Genomic DNA, 12974 nt, shown 5'->3' on the forward strand with positions numbered 1-12974 from the left:
CAACTATTCACACTCACATCGAGGGACTTCACAGTGCAGAGGCCACAGGTTCAATTTCAGCTCTAACCTTCCTGTGTTCTCCCTGGCCATTTGTGGGTTTTCCTCGGGTCCTTGGGTTTCCTCCCACTTTCCAAAAACATGCATGGCACCTAGGTGAGAGTGTGAGCGTGAATAGTTGTTCGTTTCTGTGTGCCCTGCGACTGGCTGGCAACCGGTTAAGGGTGTCCCCGCCGACTGCCCAAAGAAAACTGAGAAAGGCTCCAGCATCCCCCTTGGTTCTTCAAGCACAAAGTGATGAACTAATGCGGACTTGAAATGAAGATGTTTATACAAAACGTTTGTTTGCAGTGGCATGCCAAGATAGAGAAGATGTCATTTTTTTGTGTTTTAACACTCAAGACGGGTCTTCAGGTCACATTTTAAAGGTCTTGGCCTCCTCTCGACTCGACTTTTAAAAGTCTTGACTTGTCCCAAACTGGCCGGACTCTGGATTTTCCCTGATGATCAGCACCAATCTTCTCTTCTGTTGCATTTACACTATTGCTGATTTATTCACTTTTAAAAGAAAACACTTGGTAAGACAACAAATGCCTTTGTTTCATGTGCCACTACCACCCTCTCCCCCACCAACACGACTGATGTATTTGAATTAAGTTGACCTACAGTTTTAAAACAGGGGATATTATCAAGAGATCCGATCAAATTTACTGGCTGTGACTAGGCTGCATTTTCTTCACACAACAGTGAAAACACCCTTTTGTATATGCACTTATAATTTAGAAAATTCCATCCATGCACACAGTTCGAATGTGTTTTACACTAAACTTTGATTGGCAAGAAAATAATTCCTGGTCTCGGCAAGTCTCTGTCTTGAGCTCACCACTAATATTTTCTTTAAACAAAATGTCGTCAAGGTCCAACGTGTAGACATCATACTCATCAGTATGCAATGTGTAGAGACCATACAATAAATTCATCATACACTTTTGCGAAGACCGCAGCCTTGGTCTCCTGTTATGTAAGTGAGGTCTCTGTTGCTGTGGAAGGCTTCTCTGCATCATAGCACCCCACCGTAGAGACAGAAGTCCGTAAAGTTGGCTCCTTGGGCGTCAAGGTTGCCATGTCAACGACCACCTGCTGCGATTGCCAGGCCATGGTCTGATCCGCAACCGTCGGACGAGCGCCTTCCCTCCGGCTGGTGCTCCCGTTCTTGCGCAACGACCTTCTGATACCAGTGGATACACGGTTGGATAGGTGCCGGACTGCCCCGCCGATGCCGCTCAGACCGCCCTTGACCTTCTTTGTTAGGCCTACGTCATCCTCAAGTTCCGCGGAGAGCACCTCGATATTGCCGGTGTACCAAAACACCCACCATACGAGGCTCAAGAAGATGACAATGGCGCCGGCGTAAATGAGGAGGTCGTAGAAAAAAACATTCACGAACACGCCAATGAGAAGGACGAGCAGTCCTACGACATCGAAGGCCACAGCCATCCAAAAACAACACACACAGCGACCCAGACCGCAATACGATCGTTCCATGTCAGCGTGCAGTGTGCCGTGGTCCGCAGGTATCGTGTGTCCAAAAAACGCCTGTAAGGTGAGCAATGTGAGATACAATGGGGGAGGGTGTGAGCCCTGTGGAGGTGGTGTCAAAAGGACACTACCTGCACTGCAAACTGTGTGGTGTGTGCTTTCCTTATTTATACTGCTTTCCGTTGCAGAGGGATTACTTTATCAGTGGAGGAAAGTCCTGAAAGAGAAATATTTCACTGTTCTAATGTTATTTTGGGTGCCTGTAGGATAATGGTTATATTCTACTGACAAGTTTTTGAACTTGTCCTCAACATTTGAAACAAAAACGAGCAAATGAATACATAAAATTGTCATTTATAAAACATTGAGCACTGACAACCAAATTGGATTAAATAATGTTTGATTCTTAAATAACATCAATAACAGTTCTTAAATTGTGGAAAAAAATAAGTGCTGTACTTTCCTAATTTAACTGTTGCCAGTTAAACAATGGATAACAATTGATCATTATGTTCATTAATTGTACATAAAACCAATAACAAAATAAAAAAGACCTTATTTGTTTATATATATCATTATATCGATAGTACTGCTTATTACTATACTATTTCTATGAACGCAAGGAGAAAATTTACATGCCGCAGGATCAGATATATCAATAGTCCGGTTATATCAATATTTTTTCCGAGAATATCGATATCCCGAGACTATACGTATATATATATATATAACGATACTATTATATATATATATATATATATATATATATATAGCCTGACTAACGACTGACCCATTTCCCCCACTCCCACCGGTATCACCTCATCAGCATTATGAATGTTGCCTAACCTGTTTTGCCTAAGCAGGCTATTGTATGAACGATCCAAATTGAACCTCACCCCACCAAACCGGTTTAATGAAGGATTTTGTTGTTTTATAAGAATCGCTTCTTTTACCCCCCTTTCAAACCATCTATGTTCTTTCGCTAAGATTTTAACCTCATTGTCGTCAAATGAGTGGTTGCTAGCTTTTAGGTGCAAATGTACTGCCGATTGAGGCCCACTTGTATTATCCCTGCGATGTTGATAAAGTCTGGGGGAAATGGGCCAGTCAGGAATGTAGGAACAATCAGTGGGGCCACAGGGAGTGGTCCTCTGCTCCCCCCAACCTGAGAGTAGGGACCTATCATAGCTGTGTCCGGCGCCGCTATGGCTGGACATTCGGGATATATAAATAGGGCCGATACGACCAGTCAGACTTTAGTTCGCTGACGAAGCCTCTTGGATAGGAGGCGAAACGTCCGAAACCTTCAAATTTGTACAGATGACAGCTGAAGAAACCTTCTCATCAATGGACCACTCCTGTACGACTGAGAGCTTACACAGACACACAGGTGGATACTATTCATCATCATCAGTCAGTTAGGACAACATTGGATCATTCAGAGATCCTCACTGAGCTTCTGGAGTTTGCTGCACTGAAAGTAAAGGCGTCGATAATATTGCACGCCCCACTTTTCGTTTTTTTTAATTAAAAACAAGTTTAAATTATCCAATAAATGTTGTTCCACTTCACGATTGTCACCCACTTTTTGATTCTTGACCAAAAAAAATAATTTAATATCTATGTTTGAAGCCTGAAATGTGGCCAAAGGTTGCAAGATTAAAGGGGGGGAGATACTTTTGCAAGGCCTGTATATATATATAAATATAAATAACCAATTAATGCAAACGATGACATTGGGAGGCCAGCCCCAATGAATGAAATGCTGAGCGAGGCAGAAACTGAAAGAACTGAATGATAAGATCATGGCAAGAATGAAAGCTGGGCAACCTAGAAAACGATTACAACGGCTATGTGAAGTACCACCTGAAAGTCTCATGGAAACTGAATGCAGCACCAGGGGGGGATCCCAACCATAACGATCACGGAAAGCTGATATACGCTTCAGCATCAGTGATCCTAACCGTGGGAGCCATGAGATGCGTTACACACCATGGAAAAGACGGTTGGAGGCTAAGATTAAGGCGACTCAGAAAGATGTGCATCAATTGACGGAGGCCCAGAGAGGTGTGAATCAAAGGCCAATACCCAAGTGGTACATCCAGATCACCATACCTGAGCACTCAAAACTGCCAAACAAAGGTGGCAGGCCTTGTCCAGTCGTTTAAAGAGGGACATGAATGAGAATGAGGCCAGGCAAATAAACAGACTGTTCACAACACAACCAGCGAAAGTGTACGTTCAGTGGCAAGGTTCAACAGCAGAGCCAAATCTGGAAACTGAAAGATACTGGAAAGGTATATGGGAAAAGGAGGTTGCACATAACACCAGGCTGATGACTCTGAAAGAGGAGCACAGCCACCTCCCAGAAAAGAACCCAGTTACCATAACAGGGGCAGACATACAAATCTCAGATATATAAAACTGCACAGCACCAGGCCCGGATATGGTCCACGCCTACAGGCCAAAGAAATTCAGCAATCCATGAGCACCGAGCAGCACAAATGAACCAGTTGCTAATGGATGGGACTCACCCAGGATGGGTGACAATCCAGATCATGAAGGATCCTTCAAAGGGTGCAGTTCAATCAATTATCGGCCAATAACCTGTCTCTCCACAACATGAAAGTCTCATTCAAGCACCATTGGGGCTAAGATAAGTGGATACCTGGATCACTACATGAGCGAAGCACAGAAAGGCATTGGTCGAGATACCAGAGGCGCCAAGCATCAGCTGCTGCTTGAAAGAAGACTGCAAGTCCCGACATACCAACCTGTGCACAGCCTGGATAGTTTGCAAGAAAGCTTATGCCTCAATGTCACACACATGGATCACTGAATGCTTGGAGTTGTATAAGGTCAACAGGACCCTAAGTGCCTTCGTTGCAAATTCAACGAGGATGTGGAAAACCACACTTGACGCAACTTACCCAAATGTCCATCAAATGTGGCATGTACTTAGGTGATGCACACTCTGCTGTTCTGCATAGGACTGAACCCATTTCAGCCAAGTAATCGCCAAGACATGCTATGGACACCGCTTCAGAAATGGAGCTTCGATCAGTCACCTCTGTGATGATGTGGCGGGACAGATTTGGCCGCCGGATCTTGACTTTGACACTTGTGTCCGAGAGGATAGAAAATACATTTCTATAACTTAACACACATCATTTTAGCTTTTTGGGTAAGGAGTTGTGATAACTTTTGGCCGCTCGTCTAATTCAAAAATATTAATAAACCTCTTTGAAAAATACCTGCCGTCTGCTGAAATGGCGTCAAGTTACCTTATTCAGTTGGGAAAAGTTGCGTCCACGACACACCTCACCACACAAGTATCTCATCATTGGCCCAGTTATGTTTCACTAATGTAAATCAATGAGGCTGGTAAACACCTTATTTTCTAGGTATAACATTAATCCTGACAGTATTTTAGAACATAGGCATTGCAGCATTACACATTAATGATTGTTCCCCATTTTGTGGCAAATGAAAAACATTGCTCTAATACAATTTCTAAATCATTTTTCACAATACCATAGACACAATTAGGATACCTTAGTATTTTCCTGTGTATAAGGCACACCCAAAAGCCTTGATTTTCATCAAAAGATCCGTGTGTATCCAGAAAAATAGTTCGTATGGCAAGGTAAAATTTTCATAAATGTAATGTTCGTAAACCGAAAAGTTCGTAAGGCAAGGGGTTCGTAAACCGAGGTTTCACTGTACACCATTCTTTGAGGGTGCACCTTATACACCGGAAAATACAGAATTAGAAACTGCCCCTCCATTTCGGCTGCAAGAGCACCAGAGAAAATTTTCACAGCTTTTAAATCGAGTCTTAAACGAGAAACATTTTTCCAAACATTTTATTGTCATAGTTTGCTTTTATATTTGAACACGCTCAAGCACAGCCAGAACGCCTAACGAGAAACCAAGAACTGATAAAAACAAAGGAAATCATTTTGGTTTGGTTTCAATTGACATTCTTTCAAACTATTTGTTTTTGCATCACATTTCTGAAATCAATTAACACTCCAAGTAAAAATCCTGGTCCACATTTTTTGTTCACAGATATATCTTCTGCTATTTGTCAGTCATTAAAAAATGAATAGGGAAAGAAAAAAAAACTATTGTCATCATGATGAATCAGACAGACAAAAGAAGCAAGGAAAGATGGAGGGCAGGCTAAACCAGAAAGGGCATCATTGAAGCTCTCAATATGAGAAAGCTGACTTGAGTGGACTTCATCTTGGATTTCACTGACTTAAATCAGGGTTTTCTTAATTTTTTTTCTGAAGCTGGTCATGGGCTCACAGAAAGTAGGCGATATTGGAAGGTGTCTTTGCTGCTGACAATACTGGGCAGGTTATGACCAGGCACCACCTGTTTCTTCCAAATTGGATTTTTTGAAAATCTGCATCTTCAGTCCCGCTCTGCGACCAACTTCAGAACTTTACCGATGGCAATGGTCTTACCTGTGACAAACACATGCATACACAATATTTTGTAGTTTAATTATAATCGTCCAATGTTGATTTTGGCAACAACTTAAGTTTTAATCTGAGACAAAAATGCATTGTAAACCTCTTCTCCACAATTTAGTACAATTTTAGATGATGAAAATGAAAAATAAAATACTTTTATTATCCCAATTGTAGTAGTACTTTTTAAAAACAAATATCAATTTCAAATTCAGTACAATTAAATACAAGTTGTTCATAAAAATTTACAGTTGTGGTCAAATGTTTGCATACACTTGTGAAGAACATGTCATGGCTCGCTTGAGTTTCCAGTTATTTCGACAACTCAGATTTTTCTCTGATAGAGTGATTGGAACAGATATTTCTTCACCACAAAAATCATTCATAAAGTTTGGTTCTTTAATGACTTTATTATGGGTTAACAGAAAAATGACCAAATCTGCTGGGTCAAAAATATACGTACAGCAACACAAATTAGACATTTTGGTGGCTTAGAAAATTGTGTCAGTGAAATGAGCTTCATAACATGGCCACCTAACTTCTTGTGAGTGATTATGAGTGACGACAGCTCGTGTCTTCTCTGAGGCCATGTAAATAGGGCTCATTGGATGCAAACACCCACAAACGCTACAAAGGAGCTCAGCATGGATCTGAAAAAGCGAATAATTGACTTGAACAAGTCATAAAAGTCACATGGAGCCATTTCAAAGCACCTGCAGGTCCCAAGAGCAACAGTGCAAACAATCGTTTGTAAGTATAAAGTCCATGGCACTGTTTTGTCACTGCCACGATCAGGAAGAAAACGTAAGTCACCTGCTGCTGAGAGAAAATTGGTCAGGAGGGTGAAGATTCAACTGAGAATCAACAAAAAGCAGTTCTGCCTAGAATTAGCAGCTGCTGGTACACAGGTGTCAATCTCCACAGTCAAATATGTTTTCCATCTCCATGGACTGAGAGGCTGACGTGCAATAAGGAAGCCCTTGCTTCAAAAGCGGCACGTTAAGGCTTGACTGAAGTTTGTTGCTGATCACATGGACAAAGATTAGACCTTCTGGAGGAAAGATTCCCGTCAGACAAAACAAAAAATTGAGCTGTTTGGCCACAATGCCGAGCAATATGTTTGGAGGAGTAAAGGTGAGGCATTAACATCAAGTACACCATGCCTATCATCAAGCACGGTGAGTAGGGACCTATCCAGTCCAAGATGGCGCCCGAGTAGGCAGCCGTCAGCAAGTGCTCTGATGAGCCTTGCTTTTGTTGTTGTTTTTGTCTTGTTTTTATGTTTTCTTTTGTTACTTTGTGTTGTTGTGCGTCGTGTGGAACGGATACGGATTGTTTTTCAGCATTTTTGACCACGACATTCATCAAGGAGGAGACTGTGCTGAGTGGTTGCGCCTTTTCGGCAGCATGGATATGCCAGTACTGTTTTTGAAAGGGAGGAATGTCGGTGCCATTCGACTGTCATCGCTGGACAGCTCTGGGGCCATTGTGCTTTTTTGCGCCTGTAATGGGCAGCATCTTCACAGCCCCGCTTTGTTCAGTGGGAGGTCGGTGCTGTTGGACAGTCTGCGGCTGGATGGATACATGGCTTGAGGAGCCCGCGATAAAAAGGAAGGAGTGTCAGCGCAGAGCGCCGATGCGTATATGCAACTGTCGCGGGATGGAATTGAAGATGATTTATGGGGGACAGGAGATGTGAGATGATCTCTTTTCGTCAATGGATGCTACAGCTGCGTGGTTGCTTTAGACATTTAGCTTGGAGTCGACGTGCACATTCCACCATGATGTCCCTGATCCACTGGTGAAGAGACGCTTTGATCCTCTCCTCTTTCATCTGGAACTGCTTTATGTAACAACGAGGGTACAGAAAGTGCTTAAGAATGAATGTCTCTCTGTGTCTTTGTGTTGTCATGTTATTTGTTATTTAGTTTTTTTTTTTGTTCTTTTGACTTCAAGACGGCGCCGCGAGAGTGGCTGCCTTTCCAGCAGCTCCTATGTTTTGCTTTTCTACTTTCATTTCTTTCATAACTTTGCTGCTGTGAAATGTAAATTTCTCCACTGCTAGACTAATAAAGGCAAATACATCCAATCCAAATCCAATCCAAGCATAGCTGTGTCCGGCACCGCCATGTCTGGACATTAGGGATATATAAATAGGGCCGATACGACCAGTCAGACTTTAGTTCGCTGACGAAGCCTTTTGGATAGGAGGCGAAACATCCGACACCTTCAAAAAGTACAGATGACGGCTGAAGAAACCTTCTCATCCACTGTGTTGGTAGTATTATGCTGCGAGGCTGATTTGCTGCCAATGGAACTGGTGCTTTAAAGAGAGTAAATGGGATAATGAAGGAAGGATTACCTTCAAATTGGGTCTTGGGGACAGTTGGGTGTTCCAACAGGACAATGACCGCAAACACACATCAAAAGTGGTAATGAAATGGCTAAAACAGGCTACAATTAAGGTTTTCCTTCCCAAAGTCCTGACTTAGACTCAATGAGAACTTGTGGACAATGCTGAAGAAACAAGACCATGTCAGAAAGCCATCAAATTTAACTGAACTGCAACAATTCTGCCAAGGAGTGGTCAAAAATTCAACCAGAAGCCTGCCAGAAGCTTGTAGATGGCTACCAGAAGCGCCTCATTGAAGTGAAAATGGCCACGCAACACGTTACCAAATATTAGCGCTTCTGTATGTATATTTTTGAACCAGCAGATGTGATCTTTTTTTTCTGTTCACCCATAGTAAAGTCATAAAGGAACCAAACTTCATGAATATTTTTTTGTGACAAATAAGTCCCCTCCCACCCCATCCCCTTTCAAATTGCTGCTGTGGACAGCAAATTTCCCCATTGTGGGAAGAATAAAGGTTTTCTGATTCTGATATATGTTCTAATCACTCTATCAGAGAAAAATCAGACTAGTAGAAATAACTGGAAACTCATGATGACATTATGTTTTTCACAAGTGTCATTTTCACAATCATTTTCATTGTATTAGATTATTGTGATTAAGTGTGGAGAAGTAACAAAAATATAAGTTCTGTTAGTTTTTCATGTTATCGTCATTAATTTAAATACATGTTAATGGAATAACATCCCAAAGGCTCTTTACTCAAAGATATTAAATTTTAGCTCACTGATGCCTTATCTGGCTTGAAACCAAAATGTTCTCATTCTTCCAAACATCTCGTTCTTTTTCTGAGTAATGGCTTTAATTAGATTATTTTTTTGCTCCTTGTGTGCTTATTGTAATGAAACAATGACAGAGAAATCTCGACAATAGACATTTCAAGTTGTGGGTCAAAGTCACTTTGCAATTCCAGTTATTCATCACCCGCATTGGTCTGATGACATTGTATAGACCAGGGGTCGGCAACCTTTACGACTCAAAGAGCCATTTGGACCCATTTCCCACAGAAAAGAAAACACTGGGAGCCACAAAATTCTTTTGACATTTAAAATGAAGACATCACTGCATCTTTCCATCATCGTTTTTTACCTTTATATATGGATAAACAAACTATAGTGTGTTGTATTTCTGAATCAATGAACTGTTACAGAGAAGCGAAATTACATTTCTGCACGCAACAAAAACATTTTAAACTCCGACAAAAAAGACGTTGGGTTGAAGATTACTTTCAAATATAATACTCAATGTCTATTTGAAAAAAAAATAATATTTGCAAAATGGCAAATACAATATTTATCACCTGGTTAATGTGATTTCTGATCCTGAACCTCAGCGCACAGCCTCTGCACATCAGGGCTGTATGACATTACCTTCATCTTCACACAGGACTGTAAGCTGTCGTCTGTCAGGCGTGAGCGATGTCTGTTTTTAAGGCGAACGAATCTGCCCACGTATCATTAAACGTTCTGTTTTCTTCAGACAATTTTCTTTTCTTAGATTTATCCATCGTTGGCCTACCTGGGGGTCGAAAAATTCAAGAAATCGTGCGCAATTTGGCAGTTGTGACCGGATATACGTCCACTGTCGATGGTTGTGACGTATAATATGAGCGACAAAAAACTTGAATACATTTTATTTTGTATTATTTATAATCACCATAATCTTCAAATTTAGAATTACATTTTAAAAACGAACGAACTAAAATAATATACATTGAATTAAATACTCATTATTTATTTTCTAAAGCCGCAGGGAGCCGCAGCAGGGGGGTGAAAGAGCCACATGCGGCTCCGGAGCCGCGGGTTGCCGACGCCTGGTATAGACAAAACAAACAAATGGACACAGTGATACCTTGGCTAACGAACACCTTGGCTAACAAACTTTTCGGCATACGAACGTTAAATTCACGAGAAAGCATACAAACTATTTTTCAGGATACACACGGAGCGCCACAATGAGTGATGTGTCGTTCGCGAACGACCCCGTTCTCCTAACAAGGAAATGGCAGCCAACTATTTTTGTCCTCTATTCCCTGCCCTCAGTCTTCGGTTAAAGCCGCACGTGATTGGTCAAGAACACAGCAGTGGGAGGGAAGGGTTACCGAAACACAGAGCTGCAAATAAAATAGATTAAAGCCGCACGTGATTGGTCAAGAACGCATCAGTGAGGGGGGATACAGAAACACAGAGCTGCAAATAAAAATAGATAGATAGACGACAGAGAAAATCGAGAGAATAGAAATCACCGTGAAAGTGGGACTCATTTCAACTTTATTGACCGCAAGGTTAAAAGATCCCATCAATCAGGTTACACAAATAACTTGCACAAGCCATCTGTATACTTGATGTAAAAAGCTATCAACCCAGCTAAACAGAACACAATTGAGGAACTAGGTAAAATTATCGCAGAGAAAGCACTGCAACTTCACTCAGATATCGTCAAGAGGCCACCTGGAAGTTCATCATCCATTGATGATTACAAAGCTAGCCATGGATGGTTCGAGAACTTGAAGCGTCGTACAGGGATTCATAGTGTCATTCGTCATGGTGAGGCAGCTAGTTCTGACGAAAAAGCTGCCAAAGCTTACAAGGAATCATTCCTCAAGATGGCCACTCCATTCCATCGAGCCATCGACGACGATCACAAAGGTAAATAAAATGACTTTATTATATAGTACAGTTTATTTCTTTAATTACAATACCATAGCACATGTATTATACATAATATAATGTATATTTTGTGTAGTTTTAAGGCTTAGAAAATTATAAAGTGGAAAATTAGTTTTTTGGGGGACCTGGGAACGGATTATTCTCATTTTAATGGTTTCCTATGGGAAATTAATGTTTGGGATAAACACTTTCCGCCTTACACACTCAGACGAAACTCACTGTCTGGGAACCAAATAAATTCGTAAGCCAAGGAATCACTGTATTGGTCTGATGACATTGTATAGACAAAACAAACAAATGGATATTCTTATTTATCCAATAAATGCTGCATGGATCCTTCAACTAAAAACGGGGATGCCCCTATGACTGTGCCACTGTGTGCAGGTGCTTTACCTTCATCCCGTAAGGTAAACCGTCCCATCTGAGGAAAATCTTTAAAGGTCTCGAGGCAAATGGTCCCTGCCGCACGGAGCCGAGCAATGCAGACCTGGTCTTGTTTCACAAATCGTGGCCGTGTCTTACTTTTCTCGCCGGACTTTTTGTCTACCAGACAGATTAAGGCCTGAGGACAGAAGAGAACAGAAACATTGGAATAATGAACAATTCCACTTATTTGTTGTACTAAGTTCATCCTCTCTACTTGATATCTAATTTTAAGCAGATTCTTACGACTACTTATTATGTCCTTTTTGAAATTAAATTTCTTCTTTACTTTATTTGCTTTTTATTTAAACTATAAATGTGTCTGTCATTTTGCTTAACCCTGGATAAAAATGAATGCATGTGTATATTCTGTATGGAGAGCTCACAAGTGACCAGAAAGGCTTGCTTTGATTGCATGAGATAGAGAAGCTGAAGGTATTATGCTTTAATAACATAGGTACATCTTCTCAGCCACAACTTGTCTTTTCAAAGGATCACCCAATATTATAGACATTCTGCTCTATATCAAAGGCGTCGAGCTCATTTTTTTTTTCCACGGGCCACATTGTAGTTATGATTTCCTCTTGAGGGTCGAGATGAATTTGGGGAAGCCATAAGAATGTTTGATCCCCGCCATATATTTCACCATTGCGGGACTATTAAAGGATTTCTGATTCTGATATTACATACAGAGCGCAAAACAATTTACTGAATGACTAATATTCAAATCTGAAGTAAAAAAATAATGACTGTTACTTTGGTTTAGATGGGACAATTTGAAATTTTGGTTCAGACGAAAGCAAGCATGATGGAACTTGACATGCTTGATTCACTTTCGCGGGCTGAATAAAATGATGTAGAGGGCCAGATGTGGCCCACAGGCCTGGACTTTGACACTTGTGCTCTATATCATCAGAAGAAAAAAAATCATCAGATTTGAAAACACGGCACAAAATCAAAATCACAAAACAGTGTCGCATAGCCAGTTGAGCACGTGCAAATCTACTTACATTTTGTTGTCTCTGGGGTGCTTTATACAGCCTCCCAACGAGCCAATGACCATACATTCTACTAGTTCCAAAGAAACCAGCACCCTCGGGATTGAACGACTATAGACCTGTCGCTCTGACGTCTGTGGTCATGAAGTCCTTTGAACGCCTCGTGCTGAACCACCTAAAGAACATCACCGGACCTCTGCTAGATCCTCTTCAGTTTGCCTACCGGGCAAACAGGTCTGTGGAGGATGCAGTCAACATTGGACTGCATCACATCCTCGACCACCTTGACAACACAGGAACCTACGCAAGGATCCTGTTTGTGGACTACAGCTCTGCGTTCAATACCATCATCCCAGAACTCCTCATCCCCAAACTTCTCCAGCTTGGTGTGTCCCCCACGATCTGCCAGTGGACCCTCAGCTTCCTGACAGGACGGACACAACAGGTCAGATTC

General features: G+C 41.4%; 2 protein-coding genes and 1 pseudogene across 5 annotated transcripts in view; 1 reads left to right on the top strand and 2 right to left on the bottom strand.

Moving 5' to 3' along the window:
- Window positions 1-307: 307 nt before the first annotated feature.
- LOC148885995 (transmembrane protein 238) lies at window positions 308-1652 on the bottom strand. The gene has a single exon (XM_089018460.1). The coding sequence runs from the start codon at window positions 1540-1542 to the stop codon at window positions 1015-1017; it is 528 nt and encodes a 175-aa protein (XP_088874586.1). The 5' UTR covers window positions 1543-1652; the 3' UTR covers window positions 308-1014.
- A 1637-nt stretch (window positions 1653-3289) lies between these two features.
- On the top strand, window positions 3290-4024 carry LOC148885996 (uncharacterized; annotated as a pseudogene).
- A 1362-nt stretch (window positions 4025-5386) lies between these two features.
- Window positions 5387-12974, bottom strand: part of gspt1l (G1 to S phase transition 1, like) — a 55255-nt gene continuing 47667 nt past the window's right edge. For all 4 annotated transcript variants that reach the window (XM_089018453.1, XM_089018454.1, XM_089018456.1 and 1 more), the window contains 2 exons: window positions 11493-11661; window positions 5387-6011 (listed from right to left, as the gene is read on the bottom strand). In XM_089018453.1, the coding sequence (XP_088874579.1) occupies window positions 5959-6011; window positions 11493-11661 (222 nt within the window). In that variant the 3' untranslated portion in view covers window positions 5387-5958. The remainder of the gene's footprint in view (window positions 6012-11492; window positions 11662-12974) is intronic.

Source organism: Hippocampus bargibanti, linkage group LG17, assembly GCF_051943395.1.
Source record: "Hippocampus bargibanti isolate YZ-2025 linkage group LG17, ASM5194339v1, whole genome shotgun sequence".
NCBI lineage: Eukaryota > Metazoa > Chordata > Actinopteri > Syngnathiformes > Syngnathidae > Hippocampus > Hippocampus bargibanti.